Source organism: Diceros bicornis, chromosome 8 (genome assembly GCF_020826845.1).
Source record: "Diceros bicornis minor isolate mBicDic1 chromosome 8, mDicBic1.mat.cur, whole genome shotgun sequence".
NCBI classification, from domain to species: Eukaryota; Metazoa; Chordata; class Mammalia; order Perissodactyla; family Rhinocerotidae; genus Diceros; species Diceros bicornis.
Window position 1 is genome coordinate 30,984,023 of NC_080747.1, and position 23,905 is coordinate 31,007,927.

At 43.7% G+C, this 23,905-nt stretch overlaps 1 protein-coding gene across 1 annotated transcript in view; it reads right to left on the reverse strand.

The window, feature by feature from the left end:
* RELL1 (RELT like 1) overlaps positions 1-17,487 on the reverse strand; it is a 63,432-nt gene extending 45,945 nt beyond the window's left edge. The window contains exon 1 of the mRNA XM_058546869.1: positions 17,322-17,487. Within this exon, the coding sequence (XP_058402852.1) occupies positions 17,322-17,409 (88 nt within the window). The 5' untranslated portion in view covers positions 17,410-17,487. The remainder of the gene's footprint in view (positions 1-17,321) is intronic.
* Positions 17,488-23,905: the final 6,418 nt, after the last annotated feature.

A 23,905-nucleotide genomic window follows, 5' to 3' on the forward strand; every position in this document is an offset into this window, starting at 1 on the left:
AGGATAGGTGGGCTGTGACCACAGAGCTGGGCTGGAGCCCAGGTCCACAGCCACACCCACTCTAATGCCCTTAATCACTAAAAAGCTGCCTCTCCAAACGACCCTATTGTGTATGACAAACACTGGAATCTGCATACACCTTTATTTAATATAAAAATCATCTTCATGGAAAATGATTCAAGTCAGCTACAGCAAGATGAAATTTGAATTGACTTCATTTTTTTTAAAAATTCTCGGCAGCATAAAATTCCCTAATATTGGGGCCGGCCCCGTGGCTTAGCGGTTAAGTGCACGCGCTCCGCTACTGGCGCCCCGGTTCGGATCCGGGCGCACACCGACGCACCGCTTGTCTGGCCATGCTGAGGCCGCGTCCCACATACAGCAACTAGAAGGATGTGCTGCTATGATGTACAAATATCTACTGGGGCTTTGGGGAGAAAAGAGGAAAAAAAAGGAGGAGGATTGGCAATAGATGTTAGCTCAGGGCCAGTCTTCCTCAGCAAAAGAGGAGGATTGGCATGGATGTTAGCTCAGGGCTGATCTTCCTCACACACACAAAAAAAATCCCCAATATTAATTTCACCCCAAAAAGCAAAAGATCACTCTCAAGTAAACTCTATTTTACCCCTCCATAACTATTATGAAGGTAAAAGGAAGACTTTTTTCTATCTATTGAAAAGTATCCCATTCACATATGTTTTCATATTATTACTCACAAACTATTGTACTTAGAAGCAATTCAACAGTTGCCACAGACATAATTTGTATTAACAATGTTAGTTACACTGCATCTAAAAATCTTTCAGAAGGAAAGAAGGAAGGATGGAAGGGAGGGAGGGAAAGAAAGGGAAAGGGATGAAGAAAATCTTCAATCACTCACAGTAGCTACAGACACCATACAAGACAGAAAAGTTCCCACCCAAAGGATACTTGATGCTTTCACATTCATTATTTTATCTGAAACCTCTAATCCCAAGAAGGAGCCAAGAGGGTGGATGAGATTCTCATTTTGCAAATAGATCAGTGGCCTGACATGCATCACTGGGTAGAGGCAGAGAAATGAGCCAGGCAGAAGAACCAAATCTCAGAGCTGCTGCTACGTTCCACACCCACTTCACTGCAACACACATCACTCAGGCATACCATGGTCAAAGTCCGGAAACCCAAAGGTGACACAGAACTAACTGGAAAAGCTCGACTTAAGTCAAACATGCCTGTTTCCCCAAGTGTAGGGGAGGGTGTCCCTGTCTTTGTGCCTCTAATCCCTACCACAGTTCCTGGAACACAGCGGGTGCACCTTACACCTTTGCTACATGGAACCTGTGAAGCTGTAAAAGCAGATTCTGTCCTTCCAGAAGGGCTCAGTAAGTGACAAGTGTCCATTTTCACAGTAACTTGATAAGCAGTTTTGTTAAGATGCAATTTGGTAGGATAGAATGTCCAGTGTACTTACACCCCCAATTGGCAAATACCAGCAGTTTTTTAAAACATAAATAAATGGATTCTTTTTAGAGCTGGACAACTGATACACCCCGTAGCTTTCCACACTTGTTGGGAAAGCCCTTTCCGAAAGACATAAATATAACAGGAAGCCCCTAAACTCATCAAAATCCACAGAAGGTTCCAATTAGCAAGATTCAAAAGAAGCCCCCAAATAGCAGCACATTCCTAAACCCAGCTTTGGGAACTGGCCCTCGCAGGATTTCCACGGGGCTCCATCACATCCCAAACTGCCAGGTCTGTAAGGAGTGGAGCTGACACCCCCTCACCAAAGGCACTGCCCCCTTGCCACAGGATTGCAATTCCTAACAGATCTGTTCGTGCACATTCCTCGCAAGAGGCCAAGCAGCGACTAGGTTAGAAATTATTTAAACCGGGGGCAAGAGGGGGTGCTAAATGGCAAGTGCCAGAACAAAACCACCAAATAGGAGGAAGAGGACAAGCCCAGATGGCCTGTTTCTGGCAGCAACGGCAAGAGCGGGGGTGAGAGGAGGAGGTCCCTTAGGGACCAGTGACTTCCCTGGAGCTTCACAGAGAGGGAGCTGGGGCAGAGGACCAGGCCTCCAGAAGCCAGGTCACTGGTTTCTGGGTATAGCCCACCCCTGCCAGGGTGGGAGTACAGCCAAGTAATTTCCACCCTGCAGAAGACAACACAAACCAACCACGTGGGAAACCAAGGGGGTGTTGCTGAGCCGGCAGGAGCCAAGCAAGGGCTTGGAAAAGGAAGACTGACCCAGCACCGGCCCCGCAGAGGGAGAGAGGGAGACAGTGACTGACTCTCCTGTGGGGAGCTGGGGGCTCACCATCCCACATACAAGGCCTCTGGGATGTTCAACTACTTTACCACCAACTGCTAATAGCAGCGAACGCAGTGTTATTTATCTGCCTGGCGTTTTTACTGGCATCAACTTTTTTTTAATCTTCACAGTTCTTAGATAGGTGTTATTATTAAACCCATCTTAGAAATGGAGACATGAAAGCACAAAGTATTGAAATCAAAGTCACTCATCTGGGGAATGGCCACGATCTGAACCGAGGTCTGTGGCACGCGGGGCCCAAGCTCTGAACCAAGCTGCTCCCTAGAAACAAAAGAGGCAAAAGCAGAAGCCAGCTTTTTCTTGGCTGCGCTGTGTTCATTCAACTTGCTTCTTAGCTCTGAGACCCCAGGCAAGTCAATTAACTTCCCTGTGCCTCAGTTTCCTTATCTATAAAATGCAGATAATAATAGAACTGTCTCTGAGCATTAAATGAGGTGAACTCGGGTTTCCGTGAGTGCCTAGCAGAGAGTAAGTGCTCGATAAATGTTAGCTGCTATTGCTGTGACGATTGTTATCAGCAGCAATAAATATAAACGCCACTATCCTCACAGAGCTTACAGCTCAGCTGGGGATACAAAACTAACATGCAGGAAAGGACGATGAATCACAGGAGCCTGTCTGGAGGAGGCAGTGTTAAATGTGCGGGACAGAATAAATATGTAAGCCCTGGAGGGGAGGGAGCAGCTGCCACAACAGCACTCCCCAGGCTGTCCAGTGGGGCCCGTCCCACAACACTGACAGCAGCCCAGCGTTTCTCTTCCTTCCAGGAACAGGAAGTGGATAATGATTCAACAGAAAGCTACAGAAGTGCTAAACACAGAGTTTTCCCATTAGTCACAGGTTAAGTTAGGCAGGATTCCTGCAAGACAGGCACGTGGCCTGCCTTCTGGGAATATGGGAAGTGGGAAACAAAGATGAATAACTAACTGTGGAGCGCCAAGGTTCTGTGCCGTGAGGTCGCCAGGAGTGCTGTAGAGAAAGAGCAAGGTAAGAGAGAGCCTAGGAAGGAAAATACAAGTCACTCCAGAAAGATTCAACAGAAGTGATTAGGAAAACCCTAGGCATAGAGAAGCTGATTTTTAGGGGAAGAAATGAATGAAAATCACTGGCCTGAAACTCAAATAAGAACTCTGAAAACCAGTAGAGCAAGGGTTAGACACATAGGAAAATATTATTAATAATAGTCAGGTACTGATGCATACTTTGCATGTTACTAGTCCAAGCACTTTACAAGTAGGAACTCATTTAACCTTTACAATAATCGTATGAGGTAGGTACTGTTGTTTTCAACCCCATTTTACCAATTGAAAACTACAGCACAGGGAGGTCAAGTAATTTATATCAGGTCACACAGCTAGCGAGTAGCAGAAGTGAGATCTAATGCAGGCAGCCTGGCTCCAGAGCCCCATACTCTGTGCTCTCTTGGCTCTGAAGTGTGACAGGTAACAGTTTTGATATTTGGTTAAGTGCCATGAAATGGGATTATCCACAGCTCACCTCTAGTTAAGAGTCTTAAGTAGAAAATCTGTGGATAATCATTCCTCATTTAATTCAATAATAAATCTAGAATAACAGAATGGTTTTTCCTAGTGAGTCCATTATTGAGCAGGGAAGGTGCATTTAAGTTATATTCTCTCCAAGTCAATTTATCTATTTTTTGGCAACAAGCACTAATTAAAAAAAAAAAAATTCTGCTACCATTTACAAGAAGCAAAATTAAAAAGCCATCCTGATCTACATTTAACACTGTTGAAATTGTTGATTACCTCTCGGAAATCCTAAACTTCCTTTTGACTTTTAAAACAATAGGGACAATTTGTATGAAAGGATCAGATTTGCCATATCCCTTTGTCCAAAACGATCTTAATTGTTAACAGAAAACGTTAAGTGAAGAAATAAATAAACACAAAGCAGTATTTTGAGCTAACATGATCTCAGTTTTATTAAAGAAAAAGATAACAAAATGTTTACACTAGTTATCTCTGAGCGGTAAGATTATAAGTTATTTTTATTTTCTTTTTAGTATTTTGTATCTTTCGTTGGTGGAACTTTGGGGTATTTTTTTCTTTTTCTACTTTTTGCATTTTCTAAAATGTCTTGATGATAATCACTACAGTCGTTTTTTAAAAACTACAGATAAAAAGTCAAAAAGGAACCTTCACTACTATTAGGTTGAACCATATGAAACTGTTGTCACTGTAGGGCAAAAATAATAGAATATTGACAATTTCATATGGCTCAGCCTAACAGTAATATTAATGCTGTAGAGGTGAACCAGAACACTGGAAATCCCTTAGTAAGGAGACTACCTGTATCTGCAATCCACAACATTTACATACTAGATATTTCCACTGACTGAAGGCAGAGACAATGCCATGAAATCTTTAGTCTATACCACAGGAGAGAAGGGTCAAAGAAAACCACATAGTGGTATAAATTCTACTTTATTGCACTATAAAACACAACGTAAACACATAAACAGTAAGGCACTGGCCTGATCATTTCTTTTCTTTCCCACTATATTTTCTCTTAAATGCCTTTTGAGTCTTTATCCAAATAGTAAACCACCATAATTTCAAGGAGAATATTCCAGGCACAATGTTTTAATATTATGGGTTGGTTTTTCCCAATAGGAAAGACTTGACTGTTTCATTTTTCCAACAACCAAGCCTCCATCACCAACTGAGTGTCCTACAATTCAATTCAATTCCGATACCAACTACCTGGCGGTAGTGCAAACCCACCGGTTTAAGGGTTCAATCCCACAAGACTGTCCCCGCTTCAGAAGCCAGCTGCAAATGATGTCCCCAGGCTAAATGACTAGAAATTTGGGGCTTCCCACCGTCTCCCTCAGGTTCGACAACTTCCTGGAATGACTCAGAACTCAGGAAAGCGAGATACTTACAATTACAGCTTTATTATAAAGGATACAACTTGGGAATGGCCAAATGGAAGAGATGCACAGGGCAAAGTGCGGGTGGAGTGGGGGACTGAAGAACTTCCTTGCTCTCTCCAGACACGCCACCCTCTCTGCACATCCATGTGTTTGCCAACCCAGAAGCTTCCTTAGCCTCGTTTCAGAGTTTTTATGGAAGTTTCACTACAGAGGCACGACTGAATAAATCATTGGCCATTGGTGATTAACTCGATCGCCAGCCCCTCTCCCTTCCCGGAGATCAGGGGTGGGGCTGAAAGTTCCAACCCTCTAATCACGTAGTTGGTTCCTCTGGCAACCAGCCCCCATCCTGAAGCTATCTGGGAGCCCACCAAGAATCATCTCATTAGCATGAACTCTGGTATGGTCTAAAAGGGTTCATTACGAATAATAAAAGGCACTCCTATCACTCAGAAAATTCCAAGGGTTTCAGGAGTTCTGTGCCAGGAACTAGGGACAAAGACTAAACAGATATATATATATATTTATTATACCACATTGACTCAAAATCAAGCCTTTACTCATTTATACATCAAGATGCAGCACTGAACAGCGTGGGAAAGATCAACTATTTTATCATACAGTTCAAGCAAAGAATTCTCTTTGCCTCCTTGAAGTCTTTCCCCTCCTATCCCACCCTCACCCAGACAGTAAGACACATCAAGTCGACTGTCTGTGTAACTACTATTTCCATAATACGTAGGCAAATAATATCTACTGACTTACTTTCAAGTGGTTTTTTTTCCTCCCCAAAAATCTATTTGGTCACACTATAAGAAATCAAGGGACTAAGAAAACGGACTTGCCAGAAGTGACAGAGAGATGGAGCCCTTAGCCAAGCAGGGTTTTATAAATCACCCCAGTGCTGAGCTGCATGTGTTATTCAAAGCCACTGCCCTAAACATTGATGGCCAACGCTGCCCTCCTGACCTGCAGAGAGAAGAAAATGATGAGAACTTGACCAAGAACAGGGCTAAAAAATGGGAATGTACAACAGCCTTCTGAAAATAAATGTTTAACAATGAAGAATTCAGGAGTCAAGCAGATTTGTACAATTTCAGAGAATTTACCCAAACTTCAGACAAATACACAAGTAGCTAGCTTTTACCATTAATGAACACTTCTAGGCCTTCACGTTGTCAAAACTGTACACCGCACTTACTTCACGATTCTAATTTCCCAGCACTCCTTAAACTTTGAAAAATTGTTTCTATATATCATATTGTATTATAATAAACCTACAGACTATATAGTTCATATTTGTATTACTTACAAAGGGACTATATTATTCATATGAGCCTCCAACTCTGAGATGTATAAAGAACAGACAGATATTCTCTCTCTCTCCCTCTCTCTCTGTCTCTCTCCAGATGAGGAAACAGAACAGCAACCTCAACTGCCTTTCTGAAAGTACTAGGGCCAGGTCTCAAACTCAGATCTTATTGAGCTCAGCATCTGGGGCTCTTCCATCACCTGGCAATGTCTGAGGGCCTCTTCTGGTTCCCTATCCTCCACTCCATGCCATCCTCTGCCCCCCACTGCCTACACAATAAAGCGCATAGTTTCAGGAGCTCCACAGCCTAGCCTCAGCCTCCCCTCTGCAGTCTCATCTCATGCAATTTTCACAGAGGAACCCTCCGTCTACACTGGGTCTGCACTGCCTTTTCCTGTCCTACCTCCACACTTTGCACAGGCTGTGCCTTTTGCTGGGCATGCCATCCCCTACACTCCCTTTAAGGTCCACTTAAACTGACAAGTTTTAGGCTATGACGTCTTTTCCACCCCTCTTATCAGAAGGAAAGTCTCTCCTCTGTGATCCCACGCAGCACTTTGTCTATAGTTCTCTGATTATATCAAACACATTCTCCGTTATTCCATAATGATTAGTATTCATAGCTTATCTTCCCCTTCACAATCACAAGTTTGCGGAGGACAGAAACCAAGTTTGCTGTTCATTTTACACACCTATGCAACACCTAACAGTATCTAAATAAGGCCCTCACTTTTAAATGAATTGCACCCTGCTTGAAAGAAATACCCACATGTTTGACCTGCAAAGACTATTAAGACACTGACTTGGCAATCACACATGAGAAGTAAGTTTTACCCTCAAAACTCAACTTCTTGGCTCCGTCACCTAGCTTTAAGCAATGTCCAACACCTCTTTTTTTCTATTGGTGGTTGTTTTGCGTTTTGTCTTTGATAGAGGAGGAGGAGGAGGTTGGAAAGAACTGAAGAAGCAGCAAAAGCTTTCAGGCCATACAAGCATAGAGCACAAACGCGCAAAGAAAATGCAGAAACGCCTGTTCATTAGCCATCTGCCACGTTACCAATGCCAGGAAATTCCGGGCTGCCGTTTTTCATAATGTAGATAATTCGCATGATTGTGTTGGAGACTTCCAGCTATGAAGAGCTGTTAGAACATTTGAAAATTAGTGTTCCCGAGTTATATTGTGAGGCAGAAAGCCCAGCGAATTCTTCAAACGTCCAGCCCTTACAGGACTCTCAGAGAACTACATTATGTTTGTATATATGCATGGGGGAGGAAGGCTTGGCATGTTACCGATATAGAAAAGAATTTGTTTGTTTGTTTTTAACCCTACCTATCACGTGACATTTTATGTAGAGGTTCTTTATAAATCTGCAACCACTCAGCTAAACTTATCTGGCCAGTGAAGAAGGGTAACGGCATAATTGCCTAATTTGTGTCTTTTCAGGAACCTGAAATCGATTTTTTCTTAATATCTCCCTTATGCCAAAATTTTATAAAAATCATTTACTAACCTCATGACATGTAAATTGAATTACTCCCTTCAAATATTTACTCTAAAAGCAAATGGACAATTCCTGAAGAATTCCTTGGATAACAGCCCTTTTTCCATTAAAAACAAAATCTATAATTCAATTTATAAGATGAGTTGGTTTATTTGTTAAGTGGATGGATCCACAACAAAAAAGTCAAAAAAAAATTAAATAGAAAACCTTCCTTTTACTGGTGGTGCTGAGCATGGAGGACATGCAATTTCACATAATGCAAAGAGCACCTGAGAACAATGAACGTGCACCTAGCTTTGGCTTTCCCTCATCCGTGACATGAGCGAGACCTTTCACTTCTCTTCACCTTGGTTATTCCTCTGTAAGTCTGCTTCCTCGTCGTTCCAAAACAGAAGACGGCAACCTGCTCCTCACAGCGGTTGTAAGCGTTAAATCTGATCAAGCAATCAAATATTTGAGCCTGTCTTATATGCTCCGCTGCCTCAAGGACCTCTAGTTAGACAAAACACAGTTGTAACAAAACACAGTTGTAACAACCGCAATAATTATATGCTCAATAACACGGACTGGATGCAACATGCATTGCTGCACAGACTCAACATGTATATTGACAGGAGGAGATAAAATCAGCGAGAATACCCAGGAAAGGCTTCCTGGAAGTGTTAGCCTCGATCTCAGCTTGAAGGGAGCTGGGCGGAAAACAGGATATGAATAGCCCAGGAAGAGGGGAGGGATCTCCAGGTTAAGAGAAACACAATCCACCTATTTCTTCCACCTTTTATCTCCTCCGGTTACCTTGGATGCTTAGGCAGTGTCACCTGGGAAAGTGTTAGAAAAGCAAATTCTCCAGTCCCTTCCCACACCCGCTGACTCAGACACTCCGGGGCAGGCCCAGCAATCTGCATTTGAACCAGCCCTCTAGTTAATGCTGATGCTGCTCAAGTTTGGGAACCACGGCTGCAGCTTTGCTGGCTCTCACCGCCTGTCTTCCATGACCGCTAGTTCTCTTCACCTGGCTAATGCCAACATTTTTACAAGGCTAACTTTAAACTTCATTTCCTCCAGAAAGTCTTGCTCAACCTGTACTGGACTCTTGTCCCACCCCAGCCCCGGGTTAGATACCCTGGTCCTGTGCCATACCTTCCTTATCAAGGTCCCAGTGACACGTTATCATTACTGCTTGCTTTATTATCCGTCCTGATAACCTGCTGGCTCCACAAAGACATGGACTGAGTCTAGTTTGTTCACATCACTTCATCCCCAGCGCCTTCCACACAATAAGGCACTTTGCTAATATTTGCTGAATGAATAAATAATTCAAAGAATTAAGCTGTGAAACAGAGGTATAAAGAAAAAGAATAAAGTATTATAAAATTAGGAATACGATATATATACAATTAATAGGTGCTTTTGAAGTACTGGTTGTAGAAACACAACTAAATTTTGTTTGTCTTTGAAAAGAGCTTCATGAATAGATTTGGGTTTTAAAAACCTTTGCACTGAAAATTTTCACTAACACTTCCAAATATATCAATGTCACACCATACTCACCTGATAAGGTGGTACTTGCTTACTTTTTACTGTCATTCTTTTTTTCTCCATGACCAGATTTTTCCACGTCATGCTTTTGGAACAATATGGCCTAGTGAGGCTGGCAGACAAAACAGCCTCTTACCAATTTGGCAGCAGGGGAAAGAGGAGACTCAAAGCTAAAATTTGTGGATGAATATTGGAAAGGGTACCTCTTCACTTTATTATAAAGAAAAAGCATCAGGCCAAGTCAGAACACCTGGACTTAGCTCTAGGTTCCTTCCTTCCTCCTTTCCTTCCTTTAAATATTTAAGTGTCTGCTCTGTCCCAGGTCCTGTGCTTGGATCGGAGCCTTGGACAGTGACCAAGACACACACATAGGCCCTCCCTCACCAACCCCAATGGTCTACTCCTCTACTCGGGCTACGGCCATTCCTGACTCCCACAGGCCATTGAACCTCTTGGGGCTCAGTTTCCTCATCTGCAAAGAGAGGGGGTTAATTACAAGATGACCACCAGGTCTCCTCTGACTCTTAAATTATATGACTAAGAACAACACAATTACTCTCATAAGCCAGTTAGCCAAAGCCATTCCTCTCAGGGCCTGCTCACCCCAGATGGAGAGAACTGAGACACCAGACCCTGAAGCATGAGGACCAAGGGCAAATACAGGCCAAGGAACCTTGCCAGCAGCAGCAAAGCTGGATCCACAGCTCTAACACAACGGGAAGAGTCCTAGACAAAGTAAAGAAACCGGCTGAAGTCCTGGCTAGGCCAACCCAGTTCCCTCAACTGCTGAATAAGCTTTGAGGAGATCATCAAGCTCCCTTCCAGACCTAGTGCTACAGGATCCTACTTCCTCATGCCCATATGTATTTTGTCCAACACCACCAAGCAATTAACTCAATTCTGATACCACCTACCTGGAGATAGAGTCAGATTCCACAGGCTAAGGGTTCAGTCCTACGAGACAGCCCCCCCACCCCCCACACACTTCAGATGCCAACCACAAGTCCAGGTTGTCACCTGTGCTTCTCACCAACAGGCTATATAGATCGCAGGTTCCCACGACCCCCTCTTCGGGCTCGATTAATTTGCCAGAGCAGCTCACAGAACTCAGAGAAACATTTTACTCACTAGATCACTGGTTTATTATAAAAGGCTATAACTCAGGAACAACCAGATGGAAGAGATGCATAGGGCAAGGTATGGGGAAAGGGCGCAGAGCTTCTATGCTCTCTGCACATGCGTCTCTCCCCAAATTTCCACGTGTTCACCAACACAGAAGCTCATCAAATCTTCTGGTTCAAGAGTTTTTACAGAGCTTAATCTTCAGCAACCCCCCGCCCCCCCCCCCCCCCGCAACTTCCCCTTCCCCAAAGTGGGTGGGTAGGGCTGCAAGTTCCAGCCCTCTAATCATGTGATCTTTCTGTTTACCAGTCCCATTCTGAGGTTTTCTAGGGACCTTACCCTAAGACATCTTATTAGCATACACTCAAAAGGGGCTCCTTATGAATGACAAAAAAACACTCCTATCACTCAGGAAATTCCAAGGGTTTGAGGAGCTTTGTGCCAGGAACCAGGGACAAAGACCAAACATATTTCTTATTATACCACATTCATCATAAGATTCCACTTCATCAAGACACTCACCAGTGAGCAAGCAGAAGATCAACAATAACCAGTAAGACCCTGGATAATCAAAAAGCACGTCAATAGGATAATTACATCAAATCCTAGGGGAAAATTGTCAAAATTGTGTGACTATACCTATAGACTGGCCAGAGAGAAACCAACTGGTGAATATTCCAAAATTCTCCCAAAAGAGTGTCACATTCTACCCTTATAAATTAATAGTTTCTTTCGTTTTTTCTTTCTCTCTTTCCTTGCCTAATTTTGGTAGCTAATAGCTCAGTCCCACATATCCCCTGAGTCACAAAAGAACTCCTTGCCAAGCCTACTGGTACCTATTCCTCCACCCCTGGGGCCCTGGGTGCTGCCCAATATGGCCTCCTCGAACTCCCTCTGCCCATCACACAGCCAGCCTCAGCATCCAGAGCTCGGGACACCTCAGGTAACGGCAGAGGACCTGAAAGGAAAATTCTGGAACAGTTAGGAACTTTGTCCCATCTGATAGCTGTGATGCATTAGTATTTGGTTAACAACAAAATAATAATAATACACTTTTTCAGCGCTTACTACGTGCCAAACACTGTGCCACGCACTCTCGTGTTTTATCTCATGTAATCGTCACAACAACCCCATGAGGCAACTCCGCCATATTTTCTCCATAACACAGATGAGGAAAGCAGTTTGAAGATTTTTTTTCCCTCTGTACAACAGGCACTTTATCAGTGGTTGGAATGCAGTTATACACACGGGTGTGCAAACAAAATGCTGGGAAGGGAGAGTCAGGTAGAGCTGGCAGCCATCTGGGACCCTGGGATGAGCAAAGAGAAGAAGGCAGGAGCCTTGGGGTATTAAGAAGGGGGAATGAAAAATCTGTTCCCCTGAGTTCAACAAGTTTGGCAAAACGATCTTCAAAGTGAGATGACTGGGCACAGGAACTCAGTTTGCCTAGAGTATCCACCACCCTCTAGCTATCCCTCCCTCCCCAAAAAGTCCCTTGGGCGAATTCTGTTTCTTTACTCCCTTACAAAGAGAGCTGTGTCAACAACTGGCAGAGGAAAGCTGAGGCGAAATTCAGCCCAACTCCTCCATCAGGTTTCCATTATAATGGGCACCCGTCCCTAAAGCCACCTAGAATAAACAAAACCTCAGCTTTTCCCAGGTATCTTGACTCGATTCCACACTAGAATTCCAGAGCATTGCTTCTTTTCATGAAGCTCCACTCATCTGAGGAGTTATTTTCTCTATAGGATATTTTACTATTTTCAGTAGTTTTACATTTCTCCCAGACATGAACAGATGAGTCACAGAAGAGGAAATTCAGGACCATATTCTCTTATCTGAAAACCTGAGGGTCAGATGTGCTTCAGAGGTCAGATGTGCTTTGAAATTCAGATTTTGTGATTTTAGAAAGGTAATACAATGCATTTAGCACACATTATGTAATAATCAGAAATCAAACTCATTGATATCACTGCAGCAAAACTTAGCAATATTCAAATTAAATGAGATAAATACTACAGAATCTTACATTGGTTCAGGCCAGATTTTACCACCAATGGAATATGCAAAAAGCCTCAAAAAAACTTTTGGTTTTCAAAAATTTTTGGATTTCAGAATTGTCCATCAAGAATTATAGACATGTGCAAATGGCTCAAATACTAGAAAAAATAGTCAACCTACTAGTAATCAAAGACATACAAATTAAAACAATCAAGGTACCAATTTCTGCCTTACAAATCAGCAAATATGTTTTTCAGAGAAAATGCCAGTGGTGTGAAAAGTGAGTCCTTCCACCACTGCTGTGAGAACTGAGACAACCTTCAGGTCACCAATATTTGTGTCATCCATGATCTCAAAAACATGAATACCTTTGACCCTAAAATTGCCTTTTCAGGAACCCATTTTCTGTGGAAGTCACTGATATTTAGACAAAGCTTTATACATAGATGTTCACTGAAACAATGAGTTTTAAAATTCATTTGAAAATAATTAGCAACAACTGAAATCTCCTAAAATGGAGGCAGAATGAATCCATATAATAGAATATTATGCAGCCATTTTTTGAATGTGTAGGAAAACGGAGAAACTTTCATGCATAATATTAGGTGAAAAACACAAGATACAAAATTATATTTGCACTATGAGCCTATCTAAGTAAAAAATAGAGAAAGAGAAGACCAGAATGAAATAGGCTAATAGTGGTGGGTGCCTTCGAGTAATGAGATCAAGAATGATTCTCTCCTTTTCCCTCTAAACTTTAAACCTTTGGGGAAATTTTCCAAAAATATCAAGAGTACTGTATTTTAGCTGAGGGGAAATGGGAAAAGATGGTTTGGCTACTTAACTCCCACTCAGTGGCAGCAAACTCATGAATCTGACGTGTCACTCCGGCCTTTTTTAAATTTACAACGAACGTATCATTGCAAAACCATCACCACCTCCAGAATGAAAATTTTACAGTATATGTGGTCTACATTTATTAGATAGTTTGGTTGACATCATAATATAAGTCCAGCCTAATGGGCACTTTGGGGAAGAAATACAGAAAAAAAGATACACAAGATAAAAGATATATGCCATTTGTCAAGACCTTTCGGAGACAACAACTCGTCTGATCCCCATTAGCAGCCAGTAAGGCAGATAAAGATTGGCACACGCCCCTTTTATGATCAGAAAATGGAGGCAGAGCGAGCCACACTCCTAAAAGGGCAGGGGTTCTTTATGACGTTTGACTTCAAGTACAGGTATCTAAACTTAGAGCTTGATGCTCTTTCCACTATATCATGCCATTACCCTATTACTTAGTGATTCTTTATAAATATCTTAGAATAAAAAGAAATTCCTCACTCAAAAGAAAAGCAAAATGATTTAGTAATAAAAAGAATAGGCTTCAGAATTGAACAGATCTGACTGGAGGTCAAAATTCAACTTACACATTTGAGGGACTTTTTCAATTTAATTTCTCAGAGACTCAATTTCCTCATTAGGAATAAAATTACGTAGCTGACAGGATGTTGTAATAATTAAATGATCTGAGTAGTTAGATCACAGCCTGACACAAAACAGATATAATAAACATTGCATTCCTTCCTCCAAAAAGAGTAAAGCGCCTACAGTGCACTAACTCCAAATTCCAATGCTAGTCCTTGTTAGCCACACCATACTCATTATTCTACATGTTTTCAGCAGCCCGCCAAATCGTCACCAATTACTTAAGTGGGTGCCCTAAAATTATTAGAAACCACACAACATAATAATTTTAACCAATGACAATTTAAGTCACTTTTTGTCAGTTTTAAATAATTTCTCTTTTGTCCCAATATGTAATTAAACTTCAACATAAGAGCCAAACAATTATTTAATAAGTAAGAATGAAATTTTTTTCTATCATCGGGGGCTTTGGCCTCTCTCATTCAAATTCTACTACTGGAACTCCCAAATAGTTTGCTTGATTAATTTCTTTTCTGGGGGGAAAGGAAGAAGAGGGGGAAAGGATGGGCATTTCTCAGATTTTTCACTTCCTCTTTAAATTAAATTTGGGTATGGAAGCCCAAGCTCCAAAGGGTGCCTTCTCAAAACATTCTCTCCACTGACTATGTACTATGTGCAGGTACAGCTGGGCAGCTACCTGGGCAAAGGGGAACCCAGAAGTTAATAAAGACTATCTTTAGCATCTAAAGGAGGAGTCAGGAGGCTGGATGGAAGCCCACAGGGCCCAAGGAGAGTACACTTCTCATTTCACCAAGCCCTGGTTCTTTTCTGCCCACCCCTTACTCAAAGGCCATACCCATCATCTGGTAGAGAAACTAACAAGCCCAAAGGTTAAGTAACTAGAGAACTTAAAGACATAAATAAGCCAAGATGTGGAAAATCATCCCTTCTGGTGCTGTGGTATATAGTTTCCAAAGCTGCTACTATGAGACAGAAGTTTAATGAGACCCTTCTACTAGGAAGGAAGTGAAAGAGACATTGCCACTACCAACTATGAAGTTATTTGTCCTTTTCTCTGCTTCCCAACCTCTGAGAACCACAGGCTTGCAATTTGATGATGTCCTAAACTCCCTGTCTTAGAATCTCAGCAAGACTGCTGAAGTTGATCTCTGTTCTATTTTTCCTCTCTGCAGCAGTGGGGTGCAATGGAAAGAGAATGAACTTTGGAATCAAGCAGGCTGGGTTATTAAAGATAAAGATGCATATAAAGACACACACGAGTGGTTCTGCTTCTTGGACTGAATGCTGACAGATACACTAGGTATGTGATGTTGAGCCAACTGTTTAACCTCTCTGGGCCTCAGGTGCCTCACTGGAAATAAGAACTTCATAGGATTATGAGAAATAAGTATAAAAATGAATATGAAGTGCCCAACTCAAAGCCTGGCACATAGCAGGCACTCAACATTACTTTCCATCTTCTTCTCCCTACTTCCCTAAAATATTCCCTACAAACATTAATCCTGTCTTAGATTCCAAGGGAACCAGATGATGGCTGGTCAGGGCATCTTTTCTCCATACAAGCTTCAAGTCACGCTGGCAAATTTGTACTCTGCACCTTTTCCTTTTTAGATATCTCATTCTTCTAAAGTGTTCACTTTCCCCAAAAAGGTTACTGTCCAATTAGATGAGAGCTTTCTTCATTACGTTCCAGTCCTAAGAGCAGGATGTTGCTCAGAGATCCACTGAGACACAAACTTACCCTACTGTTGTATTTCTCCTGTTGATGGCTGATTACATGCATCATGTGCTGATTTTTAACAATTTTACTCCCAGGTTAAGCTCTTCAAATTCTGGAGCAACTGACTCTAGCCCTCTAAATACAGTCTACAACCTCAGGTCCAATTGAACCTGATGATGCACCCACCTATCTCAGCAATGAAACTCAGGGTGAAAACCACAGTCTCCCATCCAACAATACATGTCACTAGCCGCCATCTCCACAGGGTGGATGGCTGAAGGAAATATGGGTCTGCTAATAAAGAGTCAGGAGACATATTATCATCCCCTTCGCATGTAACATGTTCTGGTTTCTATGAAAAAGTGAAAGCCAATGTGATAAGCCAGTTTAAAAGCTGTAAGCAACTGGAATCTTCTCAGGAGTGAAGAGTAGTGTCTGTGTTTTTATGGAGGAGATAGTCACCACTGGAAGGCTTCCAGTTGCTTATTATTTGGACCTGAAGAGAAGCGGCTCAAGCTTGGAAGAGCTTGCTGATCTAAGATTCCAGGCTGTGGTAACCCCAATTGGCCGAGAAGGTGTTACGTTTATTATTATTTTTTAACTACTGCTGTACCGCGGCAATTAAGAGGGGAAACGATGCTAAGGAATCCCTGGCGTCTATGGTTACAAAAACAATAGTGTGAGACTGGGCTTCCGTAAAAGTTACACCTCCTCTTACATTTCAATTAAAAACTCCTGCTCCAAATTCATCACTGGGGACAACACTTTATCATCTCTGCTGGTGGCTTCCTGCTCTAACCACAGTAGGTTCCTTTTGCGGTTACAAGATTCCACTCAAAGAAAAAAAAAAAGTAAGTTTACAAACGCGCCTTCTCTTTTTCCGAGTCTCATTTATCCAGGATATGTGGAAAGAAACCTGAACCCCTCAACCTGTTACAAGAATCCATCAACCACTAAAATAAATATAAATTTGGAAAGGAAAGAAATTGGAACTCCCCAAGGTTTAAGATTGAAAAAAAAAAAAGATGGGGGGAGGGAGGCGGCGACAGCGCACCCGGTCTCCTGTGTCAAGATCTACCGCTCGCGGGGCCTTCGAGGACATGGGCGGCAGGAAAGGGGTCCGCAGGGCTCCGAGGGGACCGGCCCAGGCGGAAGCGCACCGGAGCAAGGCAAGACCAGGCCGGGTCCCTACACCCCAGACAGCTCAGAAGTGGGGGCGGCGGGTAACAGGTCCTCAGAGGAGCCTGCGAGGGGAGGGAAGGCGGGAGGCCGGCAGGCGGGAAGGGAGGGACGGGAGCCATCGCCACGCGCCGCGCCCGGCCCGGGCCACCCCCAACAGCCAGATGTTCAGCGCCGGATCCCACGGCTGTGCCAGCACAAGGGCAGCTCGGGGCGCAGCGTGGCCGCCGTCCGGATCCCTAGCCTCCTCCTGAGCGCCCAGCCCCAACGGGGCACTCACCAGGGGACACCAGGGGCGAACTCACGGCGCCTCCCACGAAGACAGCAGCGGCGAGGACGGCAGACCCCCGGAGTGCCCGCGGAGCCATCGCCGCGTCCCTTCGCCTACCTCCCCCGGGGCGCCGTGTCCCGGGCTCCAGCAGGCGGTGCAGCTCTGGAGCCGGCGGGCCGACTAAGTGCCGGGGCTCGGCCCCCGCGCGCTGCGAACCCCGCCCCGCCAGGGACCCTCCTCCCCGGCCCCACCCACCTCTGCTCGGCCCTGCCTCTCCCCGCCAAGCCCCGGGCTACGCCTGCACGCGCGCGAGGCCCACCCGTGGCCACGCCCCCTGACACGCCCATCTCTGGCTGGCCCCGCCTGTCCCCGCCGTGCCCGCTTCCTTTCTAACTCCGGCCGCAGCTTCAGGCGCCCGGATTAGGCCATGGCCCCGCCCCTGCCCCGCCCACCGTGGCCTGACCCCGCCTCTTCTCGTAGCGCCCTGTTCCTTTCCCAGCCGGGCCCGACCGCAGCCGACCGGACTGAGCGGGAGCCGGGGGCGGGGGCAGGGTCGCCGGGGCTGATCCTCCCGGGCTCTGGGACCAGCGGGCGTAGGACGAGGGAAAGAGAGAGCGGGGCGGGAAGCTGTGGACGGGCACGGTCAGCATTAGAATGGCACGATCTATTTTCTCTGTTGGCATCTCTCTCCAGCTGGCATTCCCCTCGGTGACTAGTCCAGGGAGGGGCGCTGCACTGGAACTCAAGTTCCACTGTTTGGAAATTGAGGAGAAAAGGCAAATCACTTAAATTTCTTCTTCTCTCCGCTTCCATTTAAGCTGCTTCTATTGGGGGAAAGACCTCTACATACCTTCAGGAACAATTTGCTTTTTTTCTTGTTGTTTTGTCGTCTGTCCACTTTGCACCTTGCAAATCCTCCCACGAAGTAGCTCTTCAAGTGCCCACTCACTCCCTTATCTCTTTATATCCTCACATCAGCTCTGTGAGGTGAGTAGTATTCCCGTTTCACAGGCCGGAGAGTAAACCCCCGAGGGCCGAGCCACCGCGATAAATTGGAATTAATTTGTCTTCGTTGTGTTTGCTCACTGCTGTGCCCTCAGCGCCTGCCTCAATGACAGCACACACTAAGAGGTCAGAGTGGTTTTTGAAGTTGAGTCATCATCACGAGCATTGATTGGACTCATAGGCTTTCTTTGAGTAGTTCACTCTCTACTGCAACTTAGAGACTCCTGAAACAAAGCGGGAAAGCCTCGAGAAAATGCTAAGAACACCAGCAGGGGGAGGGGATGGGGGCTGGGGATGTTCACAGAATGCAGCTCTTCCTTGGCCTGACTGACAGCCTCCAATTTTCAAAGGAGGACTATTTATCTTCTCGCTGAGTTCTCAGTGGAGTCTCCTAGACTCTCAGAAACATTTGCACTGATGTGGAAATTCCCACTGACAGAAGCCCAGCCGCTACAGATGGCTGGGGCCGAAGGGTGGAGCCTCTGCCCTTTGAAGCCAAAGGCCTGCGCATGCTGTGTGTCCTGTGCACAGTTGTCGGCACATCCTGCAGTCTGGCGGGCCAAGCAGTTTTATACCAACATAAAAGCTGACAATGGCTGCAGAGGAAAGAGGTCTGTGTGGGTTTCTAACCAAAAAAAGGAGAGAGTCCTGGGCCTAGAAATTAAATTGTAAATTATAAGTTGTAGCCAGAACTAGCTACATAATTTGCGGAGCCCAGTGTAAAATGAAAATGCAGGGCCTTTTGTTCAAAAATTATTAAGAATTTCAAGATGGCAATAGCAGAACATTAAATCAATCGTGGAGCCCTTCTAAGCATGGGGCCCTGTGCAAGGGCACAGGTAACACACCGGTAGAGCCAGCTCTGGTTTTGGAACTTAGAATGGAGCAAAATGCTTGGACCAAGATGTCTATTCAAAATGTAAAATACTATTTTAAAAATAAGTAATGTCTCACTCTTTTCTCACAGATTGAACTTACTCTTAAAAAGACAGAATAATTTCGGGGGCCAGCCCAGTGGTGTAGTAGTTAAGTTCATGCGCTCCACTTCGGTGGCTGGGGTTCACAGGTTTGCATCCCAGGCACGGACCTACACACCGCCTGTCAAACCATGCTGTGGCAGGCATCCCACGTATAAAGTAGAGGAAGATGGGCACGGATGTTAGCTCAGGGCTAATCTTCCTCACACACACACAAAAAAGACAAAATAATTTTTAACAATCCATTTGAATTGGATGTCTGCATATGGCTCTCCAGAAATAAAAATATAATCCAGTACTGTCATGCATTGCTTAACCATGAGGATATGTTCTGAGAAATGCATCGTTAGGGGATTTCATCGTTGTGCTAACATCAGAGTGTACTGAAGGGGAATGAAATTTGCCACTCCAAAATATGTCTTTTTAACATGAGGATTATTTTAGACTGATTATTTTTAAGAAACAAAAGACTTAGAAAGTTTTTCTTCTTACCTCCCCCTTAACTGCCTAAAAGAACTTGATTGAAAAAAACCTGTCTCAGGAAGGGAGCTATCACCTTAGCGTAACATGAGCTAGGTTGTAGATGGGGAGGAACCTAGAAAAGCCTGTTTGCTGGGTTCCTCTAGGTGTTCTTCTGTTTCTGTGTGACCAAACACTTGTTTTCCAAACATTTGCTCCTTTTCACCTGCCTGTGAGTTGCCTCCCTTCCCTTTGAAGTCCCTGACTCTCCCCACCCCCAACATCTTCTTTTGTCTTTAGCTGAGGATGGTATTTAAGGTGAGGGCTTTGGCCATTTTGGTGAGTTAACTTGGTTTTCCTGGGTTTCTCCCATGTGTACATATTATTAAACTTTGTTTTTCTCTTGTTAATCTATCTCATGTCAATTTAATTCTTAGACTAGCAAGAAGAATCTAGAAGGGTAGAGGAAAATTTCTTCCTCCCCTGTAGTACTTACACAAACATAGGTGGTATAGCCTACCACACACCTAGGCTATATGTTAGTGATCTTATGGGAGGACTGTCATATATAAAGTCTGTCATTGACCAAAATGTCATTATGTGGTACATGATTATAATTAAAACTGGAGGAAACCTTGGTAACCATCTACCCAGCCCCTTATTTTACAGATGAGAGATAGTTAAGTGACTTGCCTGATATCTCATACCTAGTGTGAGCCAGGGTTAGAACCCAAGGCTCTGTAATTTCCCTTCTCAAGACTTTTCCATAACACTTAGCTGCTTGACACACTCTGTAGATATCTAACTGTTACATAACCCCATATATATGCATTTGCAAAGCTTGTTAAAGGAAGAGAGGGAGGGAGGGAAGAAGAAAAGAAAGGAGGAAAGAAGGAAAGAAAATCAAGCTTAAATTATTTTCCAGGTACTTACCACTGCAGATTTGTTTACACAATTTAAAAAGCTTCCACATACTCTCTAAAAGCATACACCATACTTTGGCATATCTAAAAGCCATTGTTATTATTTTATTTTAAATGTGAAGACTCCAATGTGATGGACTTTCTCTTCTGTATTAGGAAGAGAATGTCATATTTCTTCTGAGGAAATAAAGTTGACATCACAAGACTAAGTGAGCTTCCCATTTTTTCAGAAATAAAATTAAGAGAGAGTAAGTAGAAATAGTCGTAACAATAGTTCTCCTTTATTCATCCCTTAGACTTAGCCCAATCCTGTGGTGAGCACTTTTTCTGTGTTCCCTCATCAGATCCTCATCATTTTATATGTTGAGCAGTACTGTTAGTGATCCTCACTTCAAAGCTGAGGAGACTCAAATTTGAAGGACTAAGGCATTTACCCAAGTCACACAGCTGCTCCTTGGTGCTGCCAGGACTCCAATCCAGGATCAGCTTGCTCCAGGCCTGCCCTTGAACTTCTGCTTGTCCTATTCTGCCTCTGAAACGCAGAATGCTAGCCAATCAGCTCCCCTTTTCCAATACAAGGACTTATTCTCTCATTGCATGCTTAGCCTGGCCTTTTTGAACTCTGTTTCAACAATTGCTTACATATTTTTCCCTTCAAGAAGAATAATTTACTTATTTATGGGAATGGGTTATAAATAAGAGTTCATAGGAATGAAATTTACAAACTTATACAATGTGCTGTCCTTTCTGTTTTTTGTTGGTTTTTTTCCCCAGTTTCTCTGTAAGAATTCAGTTAATCATTCCCCTTAGTAGAAACTTTTCCTGTTTTCCTCTGAGCTGCTAAGGTGGTAATTTTCATCACCATCATTTAAATGCATTAGACTCGGTTGGCTTGGATTTACTCTAATTAACGTTGAAAACACTTCCGCAGAAGGTCTCTGTAGAATTTCTTCCTTCTGTGATTAGATGTAGTCATCTTTCCTTTTGAGAGGTTATATGCAGGAGAGAAGCTTACAGTTCTTTAAAAAAAATATGTTTGCAGGGAAATAAAATGATGTTTTACAGAATCTAGGGTTATTTTGATCTAACAACAAGTATGCACTGTGTTCATAGTACTGGGCTGAAGGTAGGAGGTTAAACGAGGGGAGAGTTACTGCACATTTAATAAAAGAGCCTAACCTTGCTTATAGAAACTTTTTAAACCTACCTGGGAGAAAGGAAACAACAGCATAGTGAAATGGAAATGGTCAAAGGCCCAGGGGTCCAGGGATAAAGCCTGCCAATGACTCACTTTGTGACTTCCAGCGGCTTCTCTTCGATTGGTCTTCTTATCCATATAATTCCAGGGGGGCGACAGGATGATTTCTAAAGATTCTCATCTGGCCCTAAGATTCTACACCATAATGAGTAATCAAATGAGAGGGTGCATGGTGCCAAAGTCAGGCGAGCTAGACTGTAGGGTTTCTCAACATCATCGACAGTGTGGGCTGGATAATTCTTTGTTGGGTGGCTGTTTCGTGCAGTGCAGGATGTTTAGCAGCATCCTTGGCCTCTACCAGCTAAATGCCAGAAGCACTCTCTCGCAAGTTGTGGCAACCACAAATATCTCCAGATATTACCAAATGTCCCGAGGGACAAAATTGCCGTGATTGAGAACCACTGGGCTAGAGAAATTCCAAGACCAAAAGGATTGCAGCCAGCGGCTCTGAGCAAGGCTTCATGGAGAAAGTGCAATTTGAGCTGAGTCTGAAGGAAGGGCAGGGATTAATGGAAAGGAGGTGGAAGGATATGAGCGTCTGTACAGTGAAAGAATGTGTGTGATGTAGGCTGCACAGTGATAAGGATGCATGAGGGAAAGAAGGAGAGAAAGAGTTGGCAATAACTGTGGGTCGTAGCTGAGCACAACAGTGGATAAAAGGAGAACCGAGAACTTCAAATGCCTAGGAATTGTCATAAATTATGATAAATGATCTATCACCAAAATAGATTTTTTTAAGGGTGGTGAGAAGAATTTCCATTGTTCAATTAGATATTTTTTATTGTAAATCAGGAAGCCGCAAATAGAGAAGTTCTAATTTTGCCAACGTGTCCAGTAGACATCAGAGGAATCTGATCATTAGGTTAGCAATGGTGTCCATAATCTCTGCCCCGTTCCCTGGACCACCACATTGGGTTTTGTTTCATGGGCACGCGTTCTCCTGAAAATTGCACATAATTGTCAGACCATTTGCTGACAGAGCCTCAAAATCAGATGGAAGTACATGGATATGGTTGTTCTCACTAAAGAGCAAGAGAGAATTATAGTGAGGAATCGCATGGTTCTGGCCCAATAAAATCCACAAATGCACGTTTCAGAGGACAAACTCTGCAAGGTACAATGTGTCTGTCTTAGACAAGCTTCCTTTGGATTGCAATCAACAGAAACTTAAACACTAGCTCAATAAACAATAAATTTATTATAAGGGTAAAGCATTCTCATGGGTATTAAAAGGGCCAGGCCTCAAACCCTCAAGCAAATCAGAACTGGGAACAGTAAATAGTAAATAAAGGAAGTGAGGCTCCTCGTTCCATATCTCTGGGCTGACATGTTGTTCTCACGTCTACTTCTTAACAAGTATATGCTTCCTCTCTGTCTCTGTCCGTGTCCCTGTCTCTGTGTCTCTCTGTGTCTCTGTCTCTCTGCCTCTGTCGCTGTGCAATCTTCTGCTTATTTATTGCTTTTTTATCTTGGCCAGGGCCTCCCATGGCTGCTACCCACCCAGGCCCTGCTCAGCACGACCTCCACAGATTGCCTGTGAATCGGTTTCCCACACCTTGGGAGAACATGGGGCTGCTCAGTCAGGGACTCTCAGTGTAGCTATTCCTCCTGGTGAGAGTTGTTGGGCATGGTCCTCACACTGACTGGTAAGTTCTATATAGGGAAATATGATGGAAACCAATAGAGTCAAGAGGTTCCTGAAGAAAGAAGTCATCATCAGTGTCAAATGTGCAGAGTAGTCCGGCAAAATAAAGACTGAAAAGTTAGCCAGCAAATCAGACAACACGGAGGTCACTGAAGACCCTTGTGAAAGGACATTAAGAGGAGTGATAGAGGTGGAGGCCGGAGTGGTGGGTGAAGAAGTGAAAATAGCCGTAGAGAATTCTCTTTCCAGAAGCTTGACTAAGAGAGAAGAGAGAGAGTAGTAGAGGGGACCTTGGGAGTCAAGAGAAGGCTTTTATGGAATGGAAT